Genomic DNA, 17,103 nt, shown 5'->3' on the forward strand with positions numbered 1-17,103 from the left:
AATCAGGGTGCCTGAGTGTCTCAGTCATTTAAGTGTCCAGTTGATCTCAGCTGGGGTCTTGAGCTCAGCATTGTGAGTACTGCGTGTGGAGCCTTCCTAAAAATATCAGTTGTTCCTTTTTTTAAAGGTGGGGGCCTGCTCCCTCTGCAGAACCAACCAGGCATGTGAAGATAACTTCACATCGGACACCATCCACAAGGCAACCTTGGGAATCATGGGACCATATGTTGACCATATCCTGAGTCACTGGGTCACCACTGAGCACCTGAAAAAAATTTGGGGATCACCAGCAATTACAATGGCTAACTCCACGTGTTTGAAAGTCTCCATGTCCTCCCTCCCACTTCTCAAAACTGTCTTAAAAGCAGAGGAAGAGAGCTACCAGTGTTGTGCCATTAATCTCCACTCCCTCCTCCCATCCTTCATCAATGAGGCCTGAGGTGACAGGAGCAATTTCTGAGAAGCATATGCTCCTCTGGGGGCAAACCAGCACCGGCAATTGCGAGGTTAAGAATCCATCTACAGGGATAACCACGGGCACTGCCCCTTCCAACAGAACCTCACAAAGCTGCTTTTATTGGAGATCCATCTGAACAATTTCTAGGATTATCAGTTTTTCTTAAAGCGTTGTTAAGACAGTGAGACTCGAGGTGCCAAGCTATATCCCGTGAGCTTGCCCTGGATGTACGACTGCCTTTGAGATCCAAGGTGGTGGGTGTGCTACAGCCTGGACCCTGCAGGACCTGGTCTCCCCGGGAAAAGGTGGGCGTGGCTTTCCGATGGACGGGCGGGGCTTCTGTGGGAGGAGAGTCGCCGCCGAGGGGCTGCGCGGAAGACTCTCGCTTGTGTCCCAGGAAAGGACAGCTGATTCCCCCGAGCGGGGACATGCAGCGTCCCTGAAGACTGAGCAGGAACGGATTGAGAAAGTCCTGTGATAGGAGGGCTGAAGTGTCCGCAGCCTGCTTACACCCACGGCCCGGGCCCTGCGACGCCTGGGACCCCAAGTGCGGCGGCAGCGATGCTTGGCCGAGTCTGGGCTCTGGCGCTGGTGCTTATGCTCCTGGCCCCGGGACAAGGTTGGCGAGGTAGGGTTCAGGCGGAAGGGAGCGCTGGGGCGCCACTCGGACCTTAGGGAGAAGGGGGCTGACTTCCTGGATGACACTGGAGCGTCCTTGTGCATCCTATGGCCGCATCTGATACTTGACCCTCACCGACCTCTGCCCTGCCCTTCTGCCCTCTTTGGTCAGTTTGCAGCCCTTCGGCTCTGCGTGATTTCTTCGTGCTCAGGAGTTTGTGGCCTCCTCTTCTCCCGCTCTAGGACCCTCAGTCCTGTTAGTGTTCCTCGGTTCTGTTTCCTGCTGATATCCTGTTCTTTAAGGTATCTACTGTAAGAAACTTTTGCTGGATTTGCCAGCATCCTAGTGGCAAGTGGAGCCGAATTACCCGCAAAGAGTTAAGCTCCAAACTGCTGGACATCTACTGCACTCCCACCCCACCGCTGGAAATAAGTAATTGATGAACATTTTATCTCTACAATAAATCAATACGTTAAGTTCTGTGTATGATATTTTAGTATATCTGTTACAATCCCTCTTGCTGCTGCAGAAGAGATCTCTACGAAGAAAATAGCACCACTCCTGCATCTTTAATCCATTAAAAAGAGGACAGTTTAGAATACAGGGAAGTTAAAACATTAGTTAGCTCTTCCTGATTGCTTTTTGTGGGCGGATAGTTGGGAATATTAAATGAAAGTGACTTATTATATTGTAAATTTCCTTATATGTTTTCAGAAATAAATCTGATCTGTGTATATCTGCCCCTTGAAAAAAAATACATTTATAATTGCTTAGGGTATAATTTAGTCTTATCATCTTGTTGATCTCAATGTATGTTACTAAGGTGAATTTGCTTTGTAAAAAGAGGAGGGGGGAGAGAAAGCACTTTCCCATGTAAAATTTTAAAAAGAATATTAAAACCCAATATATTATTTCCTGAAATGATACTTTAACAAGGTATCATTAGTCTGTACCTTCTTTCGTTTGCTTTCAGATTCACTAGATTTTCATGAAGAACTGTTAAACATAAAAAGCATTAAATATGCATTTATTATAGTTAGATAAAATATTTCCAGAAAAATGACTAATATTTATAGAGAGTATCTGCTTCAATGTTTGCCATACAACACAAAACCCCTTGTTGCCTTTATATAATAGCTTTATAATTTCCCTACTGAGGGCAAATATTAACCCTTACCAAGTTCTAAGTTCATATGTTGGTAAAGTCGATAAGTTTTTTATATCTAATAAAGATGGAAGGAGAGAGGAATAGAAAATATTATTTTTTTCAAACAGCTTTATTGAAATACAGTTTATTGTACCATATAAGTCACTCATTTACAGTGTGCAGTAGTTACTGCAGTATGCAGTGGTCTGTTTTTTAGTATATTCACAGATATGTGCAACCACTGCTGTCAGTTACAGGACATTTTTATCATCTGAAAAAGAAATACTGTACTCCAGCTTTCTGTCCCCTCTTCCCTCCATTACCGTCTCACCTTTGCAACCATAGGCAATCTCTGATCTACTTTCTGTTCTATGGATTTGCCTATTCTGGACATTTTAATAAGTGGAATCATACAGCAGCCTGCCTTTTGTGACTGTTTTCACCTAGCTTTATGTTTTCAAGGTTCATTCATATTGTACTGTATTTAGTACTTCATCTCTTTTTATGGTGGAGTAATTTTCCACTCTAAGTATTTACATTGTACATTCATCAGTTGATGAACATTTGGGGTGTTTACACCTTTGGGCCACGTTTTTAAGTTTTTATTTATTTATTTTGTGGGGGGGAGCAGAGAGAGAGAGAGGGAGAGAGAGAATCCCAAGCAGGCTCTGCATCATCAGCATAGAGCCTGACTAGGGGGACTCAAACTCTCGAACCGTGAGATCGTGACCTGAGCCAAAATCGAGAGTCGGTGGCTTAACTGACTGAGCCACCTGGGCACCCCCACCTTTGGGCCATTATATGTAATGCTACTGTGAACATCCTGGTACAAGCTTTTGGGTGAACACCTGTTTTCATTTCTCTTAGGCATGGATATACCTAGAAGCATATTTATTACTGGAATTACTGGATCATGGAGTAATTCTGTTTAACCTTTTGAGGAACAGCTAGTTCCAAAGTGGCTGCATGTTTTATAGTCTCATAGAAGTGTGTGAGGGTTCTAATGCATCCACATCCCGGTTGACATTGAGATTTTGATTTTAGCCATCTTATTTCGTATGAAGTGACATTTCTTTGTGGTTTGATTTGTGTTTTCCTGGTGGCTAATGATGGCAAGCATTTTTTCATGTGTTTATTGGTACTAGTATATCTTCTTTGAAGAAATACTACTCAGATGCTTTGCCGGTCAGTTGTATGAGTTATTTGTGTATTATAAATACAATTATCTTACTAGATATGTGATTTGCAATTTTTCCCCATTCTCTGACTTGTCTTTTCACTTTCTTGATAATGTCTTTGAAGCATGGGAGTTTTTAATTTTAATGAAATCCAATTTATCTATCGTTTCTTCTGTTGCTTGTTTTTTGTTGTTATTTCTTGGAATCTATTGCCAAATCTAAAGTCATGGAGATTTACTCCAATGTTTTTTCTAAGAGTTTTATAGGTTTATATCTTGTATTTTGGTCTTTGATTATACATTTTGAGTTAATTTTTATATATGGCACAACATAAGGGTCCAAGTTTATTATTTTACATGTGAATATCCAATTTTCCCAGCACCATTTGTTGAAAAAGACTGTTCTTTCCCATGAAATGACCTTAGCACCTAGGCTGAAAATCAGTTGAAAACCATAGATACATACATGGGTTTATTTCTGGACTCTCCATATTATTCACTGATCTGTGCTTATCCTTTTTTTTTTTTTATTTATTTTTGAGAGAGAGAGAGTCAGAGCATGAGCAGGGGAGGAGCAGAGAGAGAGGGAGACACAGAATCCAGTGCAGGCTCCAGGTTCTGAGCTGTCACAACAGAGCCTGACACGGGGCTTGAACCCACAGAACGTGAGGTCATGACCGGAGCTGAGGTCAGATGCTCAATGGACTGGGCCACCCAGGCGCCTGATCTATACTTATCCTTATTCACCATGATGCTATTTTGATTGCTGATGTTTTGTAGTAAATTATAAAATAGGAAAATATAATTCCTCCTATTTTGTCTTTTTTTTTTAAGAAATGGTTTAGCTATTCTGGGTCCCTTGGAATTCCAAATGAATTTCTAATTAGTTTGCCAATTTCTACAAAGGAGTCACATGGTATTCTGATAGGGATTCTGATAGGATGAACCTTCTTGTTAATTTGGGGCAGATTGCAATCTTAACAACATTAAATCTTATGATCTAGGAATGTGGATGTATTTCCATTTACATAGATTTCTAATTTATTTCAACAATGTTTTGTGATATTTAAATTTACACTTTTTTATTAAATTTATCCCTAAGTAATTTGTTCTTTTGAAGCTATGTAAGTGAAATCATTATTTTAAAGTTTATTTATTTTGAGAGAATGAGAACATGGATGCACGTGAGAGGGGAAGGGACAGATAGAGAGGGAGAGAGAGAATCCCAAGCAGACTCCACACTGTCAGCACAGAGCCCAAAGTGGGGCTCAATGTAGGGCTCAATCTCGCAAACTGTGAGATCATGACCTGAGCCAAAATCAGGAGTCAGATGCTTAACTGACTGAGCCACCCAGGCACCCTCAAATCATTTTTTAAATTGCATTTTCAGTCTATTCTTTGCACATGTGTAGGAGTATAATTAAATTTTGTATCTTGATTTTGTATCCTGAAATCTTTCTAAATGTGTTCATTATAATTTTTGTATGTGTGGGTTTGTTAGGAATTTTTACATAAAAAATCATGTCATATGTGAATAGAGATAGTTTTACTTCTTCTTTTTCAATCTGGATACCTTTTGTTTATTTATCTTTCCTAGTTGTCAGAGTTAGAACCTGAAATACCATGTTGAATAGAAGCAGTGAGAGCAGGCATTCCTGATCTTATGAGAAAGCATCCAGTATTTCTTCAAGTATGATGTAACCTGTAGGGTTTTTTGTAGATTCTCTTTATCAGGTGAAGAAGTTACATTCTACTCCTAGTCTTTTTATGTATGTGTGTATACACACACACACACACACACACACACACACACACACATAAAGAGTGTTAGATTTATCTCAAATGAGTTTTTCTGGATATTGAAAATCACTTATGGATTTTTATTTTTTTATTATATCAATATGGAATATTATGTTGATTAGTTTTTGGATGTTAAATCAACCTTGCACACCTGGTTGAAATTCCACTTGGTCATGGTTTATAATTCTTTGTCTAATTTCTAGATTCATGTTGCCAATATTTTGCTGGGGACATTTGCATCCATATTCAAAAGATACATAGGTCTGTAGTCTTCTTTTCTTGTGATACCTTTTTTCTGGTTTTGGTGTCAGTAATACTGGGCTCTAGAATGAGTCTGGAAGTGTTCCATCCCTTTAATTTTTTTTTAATTTTTTAAACTTTATTTATTATATATAAGAGATAGAGAGAGTGCAAGCAGGGGAGAGAGGCAGAGGGTGAGAGGGAGAGAGAGAGAGAGAGAGATAGAGAGAGAGAGAGAGAGAGAGAGAGAGAGAGAGAATCCTAAGCAGGCTCCACACTCAGCATGGAACAGGATTTGGGGCTTGGTCCCACGACCCTGTGATCATGACTTGAGCCGAAATCAAGACTTGGATGCTCAACTGACTGACCCACCCAGGTGCCCCTAGTATTCCATCCTTATATATTATTTAGAAGTGTTTCTGAAGAAATGGTTTATTCCTTAAATGTTTGGTAGAATGCAGCATCGATGCCATCTGAATCTGGTCTTTATTGTGTGTGTTGTGTTGTATTTTTTTTTTTTTACTCAGTATTTTACATGATACAAATCTATTTGGATTGCTTATTTCTCTTGAGTAAGTTTTGGTGTTTGTGTCTTTTTAGGAACTTTCCAATCTCATCTAAGTTACCTAATTTATTGACATATACCTGTCTGTAATAATATTCCTTAATAAGATCTGTAGTGCTGTCTCTTATTTCATTTCAGATTCTGGTAACTGAGTCTTTTTGTTCTCAGTCTAGTTAGAGATATGCCAGTTGTATTGATTTTTTTCAGAGAACCAGCTTTTAATATCATTGACTTTCTCCATTGTTTTTCTATTCTCAATTTCATTAATTTCCTCTCTAATCTTTAAAATTTCCTTCATTCTGCTTCCTTTAGATGTAGTATGCTCTTCTTTTTCCAGTGTCTTAAGGTACATGGTTAGTTTATTACACTGAGATGTTATTCTTATCTAATGTAAGGATATATGTCTATAAATTTCCCTCTAAGTACTACTTTGACAGCATCTCATAAATATACTGTATCTGTTTTAATCTTTTTATTGTATTTTGTCATTTCCTTCTTAATTTCTTTTTTGAGTCATCAATTATCTGGGTTGTTTAATTTACACGTATTTGTAAGCTAATTAAATTTATTTTTGCTGTTTCACAATTTCATTCCATTATGGTCAGAGAACATATTTTGCATGACTTGTATTTTTTTTTTTTTTTAATTTATTGAGGTTTATCTTGTGTAGTTTATTGTCCATCCAGGACAATGTTCCATATGCACTTCAGAAGAACTTGTATTTGCTGGTTTTGACAGGTATGTCCTATAGATGTCTTTTAGGTCAAGTTGGTTTATAGTACTACTCTAGCTCTATTTCTTGGTTATCTTCTGCCCAGTTTTATATTCATATTGAAAGTGGAATATTGAAGTCCCCAACTACTACTGTTGAAGTATGTATTTTTTCCCATTTCTATCAGGTTTAACTTGATATATTTTCATGCTCTCTTATTAGGGGTGTGTGTGTGTGTGTGTGTGTGTGTGTGTGTGTGTGTGTTAGTGTATTCGTAATTGAATATCTTCCACATGGATTGAACCTTTCATCATTACAAAATGCCCCTCCTTATTTCTGGTAATATTTTTAAAGATTTTTTTTGTCTGATATTAATACAGACAATCTAGTTTTCTTGTGGTTGCTGTTTGCATGATATTGCCCATACTTTTACTTTCAATCTATTTGTATTCTTTACAAGAAGCATTCAGTTTGCCTGTTGACATACAAAGCAGGGCAAGGTAAAGAGATTTAGCAAACTAGATGCTCTCTGACCTTGTTTTTCAGCCTTTTGTGTTGTTGCAGAACTCACAGTTCTATTTTGAATATCAGAAGCTTTAGGGAAGCTAGCAGATTTTCAAAAATTTACAAATATTTGAAATTCCCATAGGGCAATATACCAAAGGTTTTTTCATTATAAACTCAAATATTATGAAGTCCCTGTTTTCAGGCATTAAGCCTATTCATCTCTTAAAAATACAGTGATTTATCTCGTTTCTTAACAAATTTTTTGTCTACCAATTACGAATCTTAAAGAATCCTGGCCATTGTGTTAAACTAGAAAACAATCTAGTACAGGTTACCTTTTATGTACAAATAAAACTAGAAAAGTTTTTTTATACTGTATCATTATGTATCCTTTATAACTTGACACATTCTCCTACAGTATTTGAAATCCAGGTGTTATATCCTATTAAATCCTATTATATGCTGTCTCACTTATTTGAATCCTATTGGGATTCAAATAAATGGATACGTAAATTTAAGTGAATATTTTATATGTACTTTTTTATGAGGGAAAAGTTATGTTGGAAGTTTGCTAGAAAGCTTAGCACATCATTCACGTCATGAATAAGTGAGATGGGCTTGTAGAACTATTAGTATTTGAGGAGCTGAGTCCCCACATTTCCAAATGGAAACCAAAACTATCCTTATAATTCTCACTTTGTTAATTGTGTACTGCATTCTAAAGTTAAGGCTGTCATGAGATTTTTAAGAGTGTGGCTTGTTCATTACTAATAAGATTTAAAAATTTTCTACAGAGACCTTGAACATTTTTAAAAAGACAAGTAGATTTTTTAGAAAAAACTGAAATGATCAATATAAAAAATATGGGCTGTTATTATTTATATGATTTAAGAATTTTCCTCTAAAATAAATATTAAATAAAAATAAATACAAGTCTAACAATTTCTGTGTATATATTATATAGTTCTTTGGTATTGCTGATGTTACACTGTGATTGCTACTATATTTATTACATCTTCAGCTTTGGACTAGAAAACAGTTATTGAGAGTGTAAAATTAGAGAAAATGTGAGAGCTACAGAAGCACTTAGGAAGAAGAAATACCACACAGAATAGAGATGGACTTAGTGACTTTTTTCCGAACACAAAATTCTACTGCAGGAAAGAGAACAGAGAAAACATCTCAATAATTCATGCAAACCTCACTAGGAATCTCTTTTTAAATATTTCCTTAGTTTCTAACCAGGTACAGTGTTCTGGTACTGATAGGACCTTAGAGTTATTTCAAAATTAGATGAAATGATAGCACATCCCCTGAGTTCCATCCATACACATTTTATGAAATATTTATCCAGTGTTGACAGATTGAGATCATTAAAGTCAATAGAGCTTTTTGGATTACATTTTTCTTGGGAAATTTACAACTGGTATAGCAAGAGATAAAAGGAAGAGGAAACTTTTGTGCTTATTCCTAAATTTTTTTACTCTAAAAATTCTTTAAGAACACTACATTTTGTGCAATTTAATTGTAATATCTACAAACAACAAAATGAACAGCAAACAATCATAAAAATTGTATAAGCTACATTTATGATATCTACTTGCAAATTAGTATTTCTAGTTTATGCCCTTAAGTTCAGAAATTGATTTTGATTGAAAAACACCTCTGTAACCTAAAATTATGTATATATGTTTGAGAGTTTTGTTCAGTTAGATAAATTTGTCCCACAGTGAGGTACCTTAGTAATGATTGGATTTTTCTTTCCCGTTTCAATTTCATGGATATGATCTTTATTATAGTGCTTTCCTTCAGTGTATGTAATAGCTAATATTTGGAGATTTTCTACCTACTGTGTCAACAAGAAACTCTGGTACCCAAATAAGGGCAGTTCTCTGCTCCCTATCATGCGAGAGTACAGGAAGCTCAAACAAGAGTCTTATTTCTAGGACGTCTCTTCTTCTGACATCTGCTTCTCTCTTTTTTTTATTTTAAAAAAAATTAACTTTTATTTATTTTTGAGACAGAGAGAGACAGAGCATGAACGGGGGAGGGTCAGAGAGAGAGGGAGACACAGAATCTCAAACAGGCTCCAGGCTCTGAGCAGTCTGCACAGAGCCCAACACGGGGCTCAAACTCACGGACTGCGAGATCATGACCTGAGCCAAAGTTGGCCGCTTAACCAACTGAGCCACCCAGGCACCCCTGCTTCTCTCTTCTTGATGGGAAGAGGAGTCTGATGTTCTGCCTCTGTGGGTTTCACAGAAGTATCTCCCAGGCCAAGTGCTGCTAAGACAACTTCCCCAAAAAACTACGGAACTCTTCTTTTTCTCCTTCAAAACTGTACCCCTGAACCCCATTCCTTTTCCTGTGTTTGGTAGTAAAAAGGTATTCCAATACTTTATCTTAAAAAAAAAAAAAAAAAGAAAGAAAGAAAAGAAAGAAAAAAGCTTGACAACTTTATATTCTTTCCTGTACTGAAGAATGCAGGAAGCTTCAGTAGGAGGGCATTTTGCAAAAATTAGATTAGCATTAAAAGCTTAATTTACTTTGTTGCCTTTCAGGACTTGGTAGAGATGGATATTGGGGGACCTATAGTTACTGGGAAGGAAAGCAGGTCATGGAGAGTCAGTAATGGCATTCAAACCTGGAAGGCCATCCTCAAGAGGAGGCTTATAGGGGCTGTAACTTCAGACGGAAAGAATGAAACAAAAACAAAAACAAAAACCTATGTCAACAGTGATAACAATATTGACTGTCCAAATTAAATGGAAATAAAATTCTTGAAGCTCAAGTACCTCAAAAGCACATCCTACAGTTTGCTGACTGGATTATTGCCTTTATGAAAAGTGGAAGTCATCTTTGACTTACTAAGAGACCCTAACATTTCTGATGGTCTTTATGTGCAGTTGTGGATTATTTGTTTAATTTGGGAAAAGAATCAATTTTAATTGAGGACTAACCCATGTTAATGAAGGAAACGCGTACTTAAGATACTGTCTTTCCCTCCTAGCTCAGGAGTGCTCTCCTGGGGGGCACCAGATTCTTCAGAGCCCTTACCGAAGTGTGCATTTTGATTCGTTGCAACTCCAGCATTCTCCCTTTCAAAACCTGGTGTGTGACCATTCCCTGTCTCCCGGATGGTATCGGTTTCTCATCTTTGACAGACCTGCTGAGATGCCAACCAAATGTGTTGAGGTATTTCAACTCACTAAGAACTACATGTGCTTTTCCTTATGTATGTTTTCATGAGGGTCGAATCTTGTTACAACCAGTTTATTTCTCACTCTAAAGTATTATTTTGCTTGTGTATCAAGATTGAGTTAATCCAAAGAGGTATTTCCATGTTCCCTGTTCTCATGGTAATAGTAATAGCAATGGTTAATGTTATGCTCATGCAGTCCACCAAGGGTTTTTACCTACAATATCTTATGTAGTTTTTACAATGGCTCTACAATGTAACCTGTCATCATTATTTCCATCATATAGCACAGGAAACATAGATTCTTAGGCGAAACACTCCTACTAGAGTTACCCAGCTACCCAAACACCCAAGTTTTGATCACAGACCACCAGTCCCCGGAGCTCATGTCCTGAACCACACACAAGTAACCTGCTAACAGTAAAATAATGTGTATTCCAAGTACTTCATTTCTTGTCAGTCTTAAATAGAAGGTTCATTCCCCTTATTGTTACTCACCTTTTGTGAATTATGCAGAAGCAGGAATTATTTTCCCTTTTAAACACACAATGTAAAAAAACTCAGTAAAAATATCCAAATTTTAACAATATTTAATTTTAAGTGGTGACATTGTGGCTATCTTATTTTTTCCTTTTTGTTTATTTGCTTGTCACTTTTGTGGCATTTTGTGATAAACAAAAAAAATCAGAATTTAAAAGTAAAATTTGAAGAAATTACAGGAAATTCACTACATCCTTAAATATTTGTGTTCTTTTTCTTTGGCTGAACTAACTATAGTTGAATCTAGAACCTGACACAAATGTAAAGGTGAGATGATTCCGCTGGGTCTGTGCCCCCATGAGGAAGTGTTCTCTGCCCCCACTCTTTCATCTCCTACTTGAACCAAGGCTTTGCAGCATCGAACTGGAGAAGTGATCTTTTTTTTTTTTTTAACTCTACAGGTTAATACATGTCTGTGTAAATAAATGTCTATTATAATGTTTAAAGTAATTTATGTGAACTACAGAAAACTTAGAAAATAAGAGACATTTAATAGAATAACATTCATTCATTCATCATCCACCCACACAGTCATACCTCCATTCACATTTTTCTGTCATTCCCTCTTTTCATACTGTTCTTTAAGGTTCCTGCTACATGTTAAATTGCATAACATGCTTTTTTCAGGTACCATTAAAGCATTAACTTTTTCCTATGCTGTTGAATATTCTTTAAAATTAATTTTGAACATAATATTCTATCACTAGTGTATTGAGTAAGATTATTTTTATAAGTAAAATTAGTGAAGGTTAGTATCTTTTTGATACATATAATTGTTTTTAGAAAATATAATGCTAATATTTCATTTCAGTAGCAGTAGATAAAAGTACCTTTTCTAATAATATTTATTATTTGTTTTGAGAGAGAGGAGAGAGAAGGAGACCGCAGAGGAGGGGGAGAGAGAGAGGGAGAGAATCCCAAGCAGGCTCAGTGCTGTCAGTGCAAAGCCTGACACGGGGCTCAGTTTCATGAACTGCAAGATCATGAACTGAGCCAAAACCAAGAATCAAATGCTTGACCTACTGAGCCACCCAGGTGCCCTTGTGATCTTAGTTTTTAAGTGGGTAATAATATATCATTAAAATAAAATAAGTATAATAATGTGACAATATAATCCTATTAAATAATATTTCCTATTAAATTCTTATATGTCTTATATTTTTAAAATTTTATTATTTAAACACAACTATTAGTCTTTTCCTTTATGATTTCCTTTGCTATTAAGCATGGGGATAATAATAATACTGAGTGCTATAATCTGGCTAATAATTACTGAGTCATTGCTATGTAGAAATTATGTTGTGTACATAATTATGTTTATAGCTCACCATAGTACAGTGTGGTACATTCTGCAATCCACCTAGAACAAAAGGAAAAGATGGATGTTGAGTTCCTGTCCCAAGGTCATGCATTTAGCAAGTGCCTGGGTCCTTCCCAAGTCATATATAGTTTCTTCTTATTTTTCCTGGATTAGTTTTCTGTTTAATTCCATTTTCCATCTGGAAGTGATTTTGCTAATTGGCTTCAAGTGAGGCTTTAACTTCCTTTCTTTCCCCAAATCACCAACCAGTTGTTTCATCACCAAATTGTGAACAGTCCTTTCCTTCTCCCCTGATTTTTGATACCTCTTGAACCATGCATTAACTTCTTACATATACTATATTTAGTAATTTCAGAAGAAATCTCCAAGGTGAGTTTATCTTTTTGCTCTGTATTAAGATAACTTCAGATTCACCTATCTTACCTTAAAATACATTGCTATGATAGTAAGTTATCTGATACTGAATTTCTCTTGTCATAATACAAAAGTAACACAGAATAAATTTAAATTGAGTAAGGTTATATTTATTATGAGCAATCTACCTTAAATTTAATATTCCATAAAGTTACTTTTATAGTACAGGTACAAGTTATTAGATTTTTTTAAATGATAACTTAATATTTTAAAGGTGGTTCAGAAAAAAATGCAAAGTTGATTTATCTATCACATGTGAAAATAACTTGGATTTTCAACTTTTGTTTTCTCTATTGCAAAAGATGAATCACTGTGGAACACAAGCACCCATCTGGCTATCTCTGAGAGATTCAGAGACACTGCCTTCACCTGGAGAGATCAAGCAACTGACAGCTTGTGCCACATGGCATTTTTTGTTTAACGCTACAAAAGACTGCTGTCTTTTTCAAATCCCAGTGTCTGTAAGAAACTGTGGAAAATTTTTTGTGTACTTACTACAGCCCACTCAAGGATGTATGGGATATTGTGCAGAAGGTAAGAAAACATGAGTAATATCCATGAACTACTAGTCACAACTGTGTGTGTTGCTCTGTTTGGGCCATTCTCTGGATAGGTTGTGTTGAGATAATACAAATCTCACTGAGTCTTGGTCTGCCACTATTGCTAGAGTGAAGCTAAATTTCTGGTTTAAATTGGCCAAATCTGTTTAGGATTTTTTTACCAAGATCTTAAGTGAGCCAATATCAGAAATATTTGCTGATGTGAAAGTATCAAAGTAGATTTCTTGCCATTCCTCCCATTGAACATAACGATTGAATTTGTTAAAACTTCTTTGGTTTCCTCATGCCCTTTCACCCTTTTTAATTAAAGGATGAGGATGGTGAGTGAAAGATGTCGTAGACTCTGGGTCTGGAGTTCTCTCTTGTCCAGCAAGAGAGCAGATGCAGGATTGAAATGCGAGAGAGGCTAATGTCGAGGAAGAGACGAGACATGAGTAAGGGTCCTTGCTCGTTTTTATTAGGATCAGAAGGCTTACAAGCTTGATGGACATGCACAAACAGACCATGAAACCATGAACATTAACTCATGGGTGTGAGGGAAAGGGGCTTTTGAATATATGTGGCGTTAGGGGTTTGGGTCAATACAAAACAAAGTCCTGGTGCCAGGCAGATGGTTGTTTACGGCAGGCATGAGTCTGTTTATCTTAGCTAGCCTAGGGAATAAGACAGAAAGAGCGTGCTACCATCAGGGTCAACAAGGCACCTTTCTTTTGCTAATTAGCTCCACTCTGGGCAACTTTGCCCTGCTGCCATCCATAGCCCTCTTTACCTGTTTACCTATTTTGGTCCTTCCTTCCTGTGAAAGCAGCTTTCTGCTATTGTACTATGTTGGGGGCTGCTTCCACCCTGAATACCTAATCTTGTTTACCTCATCTTGGATGTTTTCATCCTGAAATTTCCTATTCCTATACCTTTGTCATATACTGGGGGCCTTTTCCCTGTTTACCTAATCTTTGATGCTTTCATTCTGTGGCTTCCTATTACTTTATGCCTTGTTAACCCATGCGTGCAAGCTCAGGGAATTCCTAAGCTTATTCCACACAAAAAGATATCATGCAAATGTGTTTTAAGTTATTTCGTCTTTCATTCATTAATATTGATTGAATGTTTATCCTTTGCCAGAAATTATTTTAGGCCTTAGGGTTATGGTAATGAACAAGACAAATGAGATATCTTCCCTCATGGAACTCACATTCTAGTGGAGTGCCTCAGACATAGAAAAATAAACTGGATATGACTCAAAGAATAAAATAAATATCCACGAGTCCCTACTACATCAAGACATGATTAGAGAAATAAATTAATGGAAGAAAGGAGACAAACCTTCCTTAAAGAAGAATTGCAAATATTTGTAGTTAGTATCCCACATAGAATATGGGGCCTAATTCCTTTCATTTTGATTGTGAGCAGTATTTAGTGACTTGTTCCCAAATAATAGTGTATAGAAAGGAAAATACAGTGATTTTTATAAGGCAGAAACGTAGTAGGCACTGTATTAACCAAGTGATCAAGGTTAATATCATGAGTGATAATGTATGTTGATATCCGTTACCTGCTGATAACATGCAATAAGATGTACTTCTCCTTTGTGGTATTCTTCCCTAAAAGCCATAACCCCAGTATAATCATGAGAAAATTCATACAAATCCAAAGTGAGAAATATTATACAAAACACCTGTGAAAAATACTCTTCAAAAGTGTCAGAATCATGGAGAGTCATGAGAGAGTGAAAAAACTGTCACAGATTGGAAAAGATTAGGGAAACATGATGAACAATGCAATATGATGATATCCTGGATTGAATACTGGAACAGAAAAGAATGTTAGCAGAAACTGGTAAAATCCAAATAGACTTTTCAGTTTATTTAAGAATAGAGTCCTAACTGGGACACCTAGGTGGCTCAGTCGGTTAAGCATCCGACTCTTGATCTCAGCTCAGGTCATGATCACACGGTTGTGAGTTTGAGCCCCACATTGGGCTCTGTGCTGACAGCACAGTGCCTACTTAGGGTTCTCTCTCTCTCTCTCTCTCTCTCTCTCTACCTCTCTCTCTCTCTCTCTCTCTCTCTCTCTCCCCTTGCCCCGCCAAAATAAATAAGTTAAATAAACTTAAAAAAAAAAAAAGAATAGAGTCCTAAGATAAATTTCTTAGTTTTAACAAATGTATTATGGTTTTGTAATATGTTAACATTAGTGAAAGGGTATTATTACCAGGAAAGCTCCATATTATTTTTGCAACTTTTATGTGCATTTAAAATTACTTTTAGGGGCTCCTGGGTGGCGCAGTCGGTTGAGCGTCCGACTTCAGCCAGGTCACGATCTCGCGGTCCGTGAGTTCGAGCCCCGCGTCGGGCTCTGGGCTGATGGCTCGGAGCCTGGAGCCTGTTTCCGATTCTGTGTCTCCCTCTCTCTCTGCCCCTCCCCCGTTCATGCTCTGTCTCTCTCTGTCCCAAAAATAAATAAAAAACGTTGAAAAAAAAAATTAAAAAAAAATAAATAAAAATAAAATAAAATTACTTTTATTTTATTTTATTTTTTAAAAATTTTTTTTCAATAAATAAAAAACGTTGAAAAAAAATTTAAAAAAAAATAAATAAAAATAAAATAAAATTACTTTTATTTTATTTTATTTTTTTAAAATTTTTTTTTCAGTGTTTATTTATTTTTGGGACAGAGAGAGACAGAGCATGAACGGGCGAGGGGCAGAGAGAGAGGGAGACACAGAATCGGAAACAGGCTCCAGGCTCCGAGCCATCAGCCCAGAGCCCGATGCGGGGCTCGAACTCACGGACCGCGAGATCATAACCTGGCTGAAGTCGGACGCTCAACCGACTGCGCCACCCAGGCGCCCCTAAAATTACTTTTAAATAAAATGTTTATCACAAACTGAAAATAAAACAAAAAATAAAATTGTTTTTGGAAGCAAAATGTGTTATAAATTAGAGAAAACTGGTCAGTGCAGTAGTGATTGACTGGCACAAGGATGCTGTCTCACCCAGAGTACCTGAAGAAGGTCTCTCTGACAGTTGATGAACTTGAGCTGAGCTCTGAATGAGGAGAATGAACCATCCATGAAGACATATGGGGAAAGAGCATTCTAGGTAGAAAGAACAACAAATGCCAGTGTCCTTAGACAGGTATGAAGATGGCTGTTCAGTGAACTGAAGGAGGAACAACATGGCAGGAAGACTGAATGGATGAGACTTCAGAGATGAGATCAGAGAAGTAGGAAGGGGACAGAATCTGTAGGGTATGTTGACCGTGGTAAGAACTTAGATAGTCATAACTGCAGTATAAAGCCTTAATGGGATTTAAAATAGGTGAATATGATCTATGGATTGTATTTAGAAGACTCCATTGAAGAGGCTGTGGAAAGACAGTGGTGGCTCAAAGGTTGGAGAAGGAGGAAATGGTTTAGACTAGTGGCAAAGAAAAGAGGTTATTGAGTTGGGATGTCTTTTGGAGGCAGAGCTCATGCATTAGATATGAGAGAAGGTGGAAAGAAAGGAACCAAGGACAAGGCCTAGGTTTTTTGCTTGAGCAGCTGAGATAGGAAAGCAACACATTAGTTGGGGAGAGAAAGGAATGGACAGTTCTGTTTTGGCTTGTTATCTAAGAGAGGACATGAGATATACAGACATAAATTGCACAGCGGATTCGTGAGCCTGCCACTGACCATGTTGTTGACTAAGGATGTTGGAGAAGAGGGTAGTTCCCATAATACACCATCATGGAGCTCACAATAGATAATTGAACTTAATGAGTTTTTTGGGGTTTTTTTCTCTGTGCTCAATTATGACTGTGAACTCTTTGAAGACAATGTACCCTTTATATCAAGGTCTCAT

General features: G+C 37.1%; 1 protein-coding gene across 3 annotated transcripts in view; it reads left to right on the forward strand.

Annotated features, from left to right (window-relative positions):
- Positions 1-17,103, forward strand: part of VWDE (von Willebrand factor D and EGF domains) — a 106,216-nt gene that overhangs the window by 26,701 nt on the left and 62,412 nt on the right. For 2 of the 3 annotated variants that reach the window (XM_086695216.1, XM_086695220.1), the window contains exons 1-3: positions 814-1,085; positions 10,235-10,419; positions 13,001-13,232. In XM_086695216.1, the coding sequence (XP_086551342.1) occupies positions 1,019-1,085; positions 10,235-10,419; positions 13,001-13,232 (484 nt within the window). In that variant the 5' untranslated portion in view covers positions 814-1,018. Of the gene's footprint in view, positions 1-813; positions 1,086-10,234; positions 10,420-13,000; positions 13,233-17,103 lie in introns of those variants that run through there. The other variant, XM_086695223.1, reaches the window with a different exon arrangement.

The sequence above is a fragment of the Puma concolor genome, chromosome A2, assembly GCF_028749965.1.
Source record: "Puma concolor isolate L17-30 chromosome A2, mPumCon1.1.hap2, whole genome shotgun sequence".
Classification (NCBI taxonomy): Eukaryota; Metazoa; Chordata; class Mammalia; order Carnivora; family Felidae; genus Puma; species Puma concolor.